General features: G+C 42.5%; 1 protein-coding gene across 1 annotated transcript; it reads left to right on the top strand.

Moving 5' to 3' along the window:
- Nucleotides 1-3,014: 3,014 nt before the first annotated feature.
- LOC147887611 (uncharacterized) lies at nt 3,015-4,436 on the top strand. Its single transcript, XM_087393062.1, has one exon. The coding sequence runs from the start codon at nt 3,015-3,017 to the stop codon at nt 4,434-4,436; it is 1,422 nt and encodes a 473-aa protein (XP_087249188.1).
- Nucleotides 4,437-7,481: the final 3,045 nt, after the last annotated feature.

Genomic DNA, 7,481 nt, shown 5'->3' with positions numbered 1-7,481 from the left:
TCCTCTTTCATGACTCTCTCCCACTCCTTTTTGGATTCGACCTACATTGCATCTTTATACATTTTTGCTTCACTAGAATTAGTCAACAGAACATAATTGAAAGAAGGACAAAATTTCATAGGTGGTCTACTTACCCTCGGAGACCTCCTAAGTGTACCTAGAGGAATTTGAGGTTCTTGTTGCTGCTGTTGCTACACATTCTCATTTTTTGCAACCTTTGAAAGTTTATCTCCAATGATTTTATCAAGAGTTGTGGAATCTGTGGATTTGGATTTGCTTCTTCTTGACTTGTTGCTCTGTACTGGGCTCTTTTTCTCCTATTGTCTTTTCCTGTTTTAACAACTCAAAACATTACTTGATGTTTCACCTGCGCTTTTTTGTTGCATTTCCTCTCTAAGGAGGATAGCAACAAAATCATCAACTTTAAGGTGCTTGACCCAGAAACAGAGTTACTCACAACCATGACCAAGCTATCCCAACTTTCTGGCAATGAACATAAAATCATGAGAGCTCAAACCTCATCATTAAAGTTTACTCCTATAGACCTTAGTTGGCTTGTATTTGTATTGAGCTGATTCAAATGATTAGCTACTACAGACCGACCTTCTTGCATTTTTAATTTGAATAGACGCTATGCTTCATAAGAAATGCCTTGTTAGCAGCGCATCCATCATGCTCACCAAGTCCTTTTTTGTCTTCTTTTCAAGAATGTTGAAAGCCACTGACACTGCCAAGCACAATTATATCATGGGCCTAGCACCTTTCTGTCAAGAAACTCCCAGTCTTTGACAACTGACATACTCTTCGACTTCTTTGTAATCATGCCTAATGGCAAGAAAAGGTCCTTGTGGTACAGATAATCCTCAATTTGCATCTTCCAATGTGGTAGTCTTGCCAATGAACTTATCGATTTTGAACTTGCCTTCTTCCATCATTTCTCCCACTCAAACTAGGAACCTCCTTCCAAATGAGTCAACGGACTTTGCTCAAAAAATTGCTCTAATACCCACTGTTAGGAACAATGTCATAATAGAGCAACAATGCGAGAAGTGGAATGCATAAAATACAAAATACAAAAAGTGCACAGAATGGAAAAGAAAGAGAGAAACCTATACACATGGTTCACCTAGTATGGGCTATGTCCACAAAGAAATAGCTAGTCCTGCATTTTTCTTATCCAGCAAGTAAGAAGATACAAGATACAAGTAGTTTATCCACTACTCTCCTACTATGTGAGCCACACCCTTATCTTACAATTTTGACCATACAAGTCATGCACCAATTTTCATGTATTTTTATCTTCGGGGTGCTGTCCCTGAAGAATAGTTAGTCTTGCATTTTTCTTATCTAGCAAGCAAGAAGATACAAGATACAAGGAGTATATCCAATACTCTCATATTATGTGAGCCACACCCTTATGTTACAATTTTGACCATACAAGTCATGCACAAATTTTCATGTATTTTTGGATTCAGGGGTGCTGCCCTCAAACCGCTACTAAGGAGGGCCCAATAGCTATTGTAAGCTCCCCTTGGAACCTCGGACGATAGTCTTAAGGGGGGGTATTGTTCCCCCTATACCCGCCCTTCATAAAATGGGTATAAACATGCCTAAGTCCAAAACATCGCTAAATAACAATCTCTAAAAGAAAAGAGCAAGCTCCATACATAAGAGATGGTAAATCTTTTCCCTTGATCAATCTTCTACCTTGTGGAAAGTTTGGAAAATTACCCCATGGTAGTGGTTGCACTCATTTCCTTGCCATTTGAGCCACAATAATCCTAAGTCATCTAGTAATAATCCTAAGTCATCTTCGTTCTTCTTGCCACATCCTCTATGCCTCCATATCATAAGAGCAACTGCATGGAGGTGGAAGTCTCCTATTCAAAGGCACGACTAGCAAAACCAAGTTAATCAACTTGAAGAATAGTTTTGAGTGCAATTCTCCACTATCGCCTCATGCGAATGAGATAGGAGTGCACCTACTATGCATGGGACTTACAAACCACATGTGCAAAATGATGAGGAGATGAGGAACGTATAGAGAATAGTTGGTTAAGAAGACTCAAATATTAGGCACAATTTGAGGTAAATGCAACACACACAAGGGAATTGCAAGCAAGGCTGCAAATCGAGGGAATCGAGGAAAAGGCAAAGGACAGTGAAAAGTTGGCTACAAAGAAGAGATAGAGAAGACGAGAATCAGAGGAACCCATCATCAAGTACCATCCCGTAACGCTTCAACTCCGAATTTTTCAGCCTGCTTGCACCGAAATGCCGAGCTATTCCCGTCAGCTCACCCCGCAGTTGTCTCCTAGCCTATTTTCACGGCTTACATCACACCAAACTCCTTGATGTTAGCAGCGAAAATAGATACCTCGATGAAGAGCGATCTTCACGTATTGATCCTATTTATGACCTGGCAGCGCGCAAACCGGTTGGGCTGATTGTTTCCTTTGGTCGCCACCCATGAGCCATGGACGTTCTTCATTCTCAAAGGGACCTCCTTCTCCTGCGTCTCCTTCGTCAGCGTGCAGACAGCATGACGCACCATATATCTGTTGGTGCCACTTGATGTCCCGCTCTAGACTCTCCTCCTCCATTTTATCGTGTCCTTTAGCTATTGCTTTCAGGCGGAGTTCATAGTCGGCGCGCCAGGCATCCAGCTACGATATTCCAGGGCCATCTACGGAATCGACTAGGAGGGTCGACGAGGGACGACGAGCTCCTATTCCAAATCCTAAAACTATGGAGAGAGCCAAAAAATAAGGGTGATGAAGATGGAACCTGGGAATCGTCCCTCCGCAATGTGCTCTTTACCCACATAAGGTATGCCTTATTACTTGGGTATATGTCCTCTTACCACCCACACAAGGTATGCCTTTGTCGGCACCATGAGCTTTGCGTGCATCACGTCGTAAATAATCTCTCCATAACGTGAACCTCTCTTGCTACGCTCCGCTCTCACTCCATCGCCACCTCCTCCTCCTCCTCCTCCTCCGCTTGCTGAATCCATGGCCTTGCAACTCTACTGCTGCTTCCGCTCACGCTTCTCCCTTCCCCTCCTCTCCCTCTCCTGCCTCGTTGGCTTCTCTTGCCTCGCCCTTCTTTTCACCGTCCGAAACAATCCCTTCGTCGTCCCCTCATCCCACCGGCTCCTTGTCCTGCCACCACCCTCGCACCAGCTGCCCAGCTCCCTCGTCGTCCCCGCTGGCCCTTGCAAATGCTCCCTTCAGCCACCCTTGCTTCACCACCAGCCCATCCTCATCGACTGCAGGTGCCCATCTCCAGAGCCGCCCACCCCCATCGTCGTGAAAGAGATTGTTCAGGAACCCTGCCCCATGAAAAACATGCACACTCGTCAGGGCCCTTGGTATGCTGAAGGTAAGGTCTGGCACTATCCTGTGGAATTCCCGCGTTGCACACTCGATACTTGCTTCAATTATTCTAGGTGCGACAACATGGATGATATCTTGATTTACAGCTACGACCTGCCGAACCCCCCCGTGAACTTCTTCTCTCTCCTCAATAAGACTCGGTGGCACACGGAAGATCCAGAGAAGGCCTGCCTTTTCTTCGTTTATATGGATACACCAGGTATATACAGATCTGAAGTACATCCGAGCCAATTACCTTATTGGAATGGCGGTTTGAATCATGTAATCATCACCTTTACAGACATCTATAGGTTCAAAGGCCCCGCTCCTGGGACCATCGGGTATGCCTCACTTATGATTTCGGATATGCATCAAACAGTTTACAGACCCGGTTTCGACATCAGCATTCCATTAGAAGGCAGAAGGCACCTGTCAGGACTCCAATCCATCAAACCTTCTGACAGAAAGTACCTCCTCACCTTTCGAGGATTGAGATACGTCAACCAGAATATGAAAGGAGAAGGAGTTCTGAGAAGCTTTGATGCTTTTAGAGGAATGCACAATGGCAAGGACGTAATTGTTGCAACTTCCTGCAAGCACTTTGTGAATGATGGTCATAGATTGAAAGATCCGAGTCTGGGAGCGCATTGCGATGAAGATGATGCCGCTTATCCCAGCTACGAGTTTCAGGATCTCATGAATTCTACATTCGGTTTGGCTCCCGCGGGAATACAGCCCAGCTCGTACAGGTTCGTGGAGATTCTGAGTGCGGGAGCAATCCCTGTGCTTGTTGTTGATAATTATGTGAAACCTTTCGACACATTGGTGCAATGGCACCGCTGCATCGTCGAGTTTCCGTCCACAGAGATGCCCCGCATCGTACCTGCATTGCGAGCAATGAGGAGAACTGAAGTGGAAAGAAGGCAAAAATATTGCCTAGAAATATACCGGATGTTCAAGGACGACGAGGCACTCCTGAGAAGCACGGTGAAAGCTCTGAAAGCACGATTCATGGGAGCATTTCCGAGTTGGACAGAAGACGACGACGAGGAATCATGATTTCATCAGGCAGTTGAAAAGCTCATCTCTACATGATGGCATCGTAACGAAGGAACGAATCCTTTTTTTCGACTGTTACGTGAAAAGCAGTGTTCTGCAGCTGCATTTTCTTTGTTAGCACTTGCTCTCCTATTAGCACTCGCTCTCCTACAGACACTGCTTTAGGATTGAGTTGAGTTTCAGGAATTCTTATTAGGAATTTCTAAAAATTTTAACCTCTACTTTTAGATGACTGTTGGTTTTCAGCTTTTAGCTTTAGCTTGTGTGTGCTTTTTACCCCTTTCAACATTGGCTATAAATCAATTTAGGGCCCTTCATGCTTGAGCTCTCCCTACAACGATTCCCTTGGAGGCTTCCTCCAGCTACAAGTCTTCAAGTCACTTCAAGCTTTCCGGTCGCTCATCCAGGTGTAGCGTGCTTGTTTGTGAGCAAGGATCTAAAGCTGATTCGCCTGTTAACTGCTGCTGAAGCCATCGCTTGAAAAAAAAAATACTATCCAAAAAGCCGTTTGCCAGAAAAGCAAGTTCGCTTGTTAAAAAAATCAAATTTTATGTTGAAAGGGCTTTTACCTGCCGGTGAAGAGATTGTCCTCTACTAGATCTGTTTATAAAAATAAAGCCAAAAAAAACCCTAAAAGTTGACATCAAAACTTTGCAGGTATCATTCGTAAAACCTTCAAGGAAAAATAACGTCGATTTACCTTTCAGTTTTAAATTATAATTATTATTTTTTATTAAAGGCACTGGCTTTGCAGTCAATGTGAGAGCATGCAAATAACTATAGATACTTGGCAAAGCCTAATGGATCTTGTAAGTCCTCAAAGTGTTTCCTTTTTATTATTTCTTACTAAACAATCGACAATGTCTAAAGACTAGTAAAACCCACAAGTTGGAGCCAAGTGCTTCCGTGCATACATGCACCATTGTTTTCGATGATCCTCATTTGCAAGAATCCCATCGAGACATCTGCTCCACATAGGCTAATTTGATTCAATTTAGTACTTCAATGATCATTTACCTCTAGCTAGTTATAGCATGCTCAATCCTCCAAGATTTCTCCTCTCTAATGAGTCGTACACTCACAAAATATGTAGCATACTAGACTTGAATGTTCTTTCTAATTTTTTGATAGAAAAGTTCACTTAAAATGTAGAAGTACTAGAAAACAAGGTGAATTACATTCAGAAGGCCTGCCCTGAACTTATATTCATGTTTGTGTAAAGAAGGCAGTGGTCGGACCAATAAATGAAGTTTGTTCCAAAGGATGTGTGTTCGTTTCTATTGTTAGTCCAAATGTGGTCGATAGTAGATCCATGAATGGTTGTTAGACTCCCCTGAAGTTCAGAAGCTTTCCAGACTCTGCTGTAACTTCTACATTGAATTGAAAGCTTTGGTGCATATCTGTCGGCATCCTTATCTTGTTGATTAATCTTTCCACATATGCAACCACCTGTTGTGGGATTTCTTTTCTCATATAAGAGGTTACTATTTCTGACCCATCTTCATCCTTTTTAATCCACCTGTTTGCCCATAGCTTTACCTTGGGTGTTGACAAAGAAGCTATATGCTTCACCACATTATAGTCAATGTTACAATGAGTAAGTGGAATTTGTTTCTCTGACAACAAATACTTAATGGCACTATGCACTGCATCACGCCTCACCTGTACATTGATGCATTCTTCCATGCAGCGGTCTTTGTCTTTTTTTCCGAAAAACCATTCTTTCTTTAAAATTTTTTGTGCTGCCATGGATGCATACTTGTCAGGTAAGTACTTTATAGCCCTCCACATCCTTGCCATCAACTCCTTCTTATCCATTACCTTTGACTTTCCGGAGATAAACAAAGGAGCTTCATAGGTCAACTGTCCACGCTCACAAGCAATGCACGTTTCAAGCATCTCATTGAATACTTCAACAGGATGAAATATGATAGAAGTGTAGTCGGCATATCTGTCCATCACCACCTTGAGGCTTGTCATACTTTCTTCTCGCTCTTGAGTTCCCCTAGGCACAGCTACACTCAAAGAAGTATAGAAGTTCGTGAGTGTGTCGGCGTCTGCTTTTGTGACCTTTCGCTTCAAATCAGGATTTAGAGAACCAAATGTTGTCCATATAACCCTTGCCTTTTGTAAGACATCTGATGTTGAGGATATCTTACACTTTCCATGGACATAATGATTAAGTCTTTCGGACTCAATCAAATACTTGATCTCATGCTTGAATATACAGATTGTTGTAGGATAATAATGGAATGAACTTATCTTTGCAAATTGTTCTGGAGTGAGTCTTTTGACCTCCTTTGCTTCCTTTGCGATCTGATTACAAGCATAAGCCCAATGTTGACCATCAATGGGCTAGAATCTGCAATGAAGGAGGAATTCCTTCTTTGCTTCCTTTAGCATATTCTCACCTTGTGCCTCTTCGCCTTGTTCATGTGGAATATTTTTAAGAGTGTCTTTAAAGAATCGACTGAAGGTTTCCTCGAAATGTGTAGGCCCTGTAAATGTTACTTGATCCAGAAAACTATTTTTGATTGGACAAAACATTATTGGGTGCAAGACCACATTGCTTGCCATAGGTTTTTTACCATCTCTCAAAGCCTCGTATATTTGCATTGCATAGGATATATCAAGGCTTCGGCTATTAGTAAAGAGAGTTGCAGCTTCCACATCTTTGGCATTTACAAACCACGTCTTTTGACCCCAGATATATCCCACATCATCATCTGTAACTACTTCATTAAGACGCAGATTAAGGTTTTTGATTGATGTGAGTTCATCCTGATTATCCTCAGCCTCGGGTTGTGAGTCTTCTTCATCTTTCTCTTCTTTTAATCGTTTTTCATCCACATTATCTCTCTCTACAGTGGGACGATGTATTTTTTTTACTGCTTGGAACCGTGGCTCTTGTAGTACTAGCCTTTTGCATTTCACGTCGTGGTTTGCTAGCAAGAGCTTCTAGCATAACTGCAGTGGATCGACCTTGATCTTCTTCAATTTTTTTTAATTCCTATGCACTCAAGGCTTGTGTTTCATCATCCTTAG

Source organism: Dipteris shenzhenensis, chromosome 22 (genome assembly GCF_047967505.1).
Source record: "Dipteris shenzhenensis isolate YYH24624 ecotype China chromosome 22, Dip_SZ_1.0, whole genome shotgun sequence".
NCBI classification, from domain to species: domain Eukaryota; kingdom Viridiplantae; phylum Streptophyta; class Polypodiopsida; order Gleicheniales; family Dipteridaceae; genus Dipteris; species Dipteris shenzhenensis.
This window is presented reverse-complemented; position numbering and strand designations above follow the sequence as displayed.

Coding starts and splice junctions, on each gene's coding strand:
- LOC147887611 (XM_087393062.1), top strand. CDS start 3,015: ATGGCCTTGCAACTCTACTGCTGCTTCCGCTCACGCTTCTCCCTTCCC.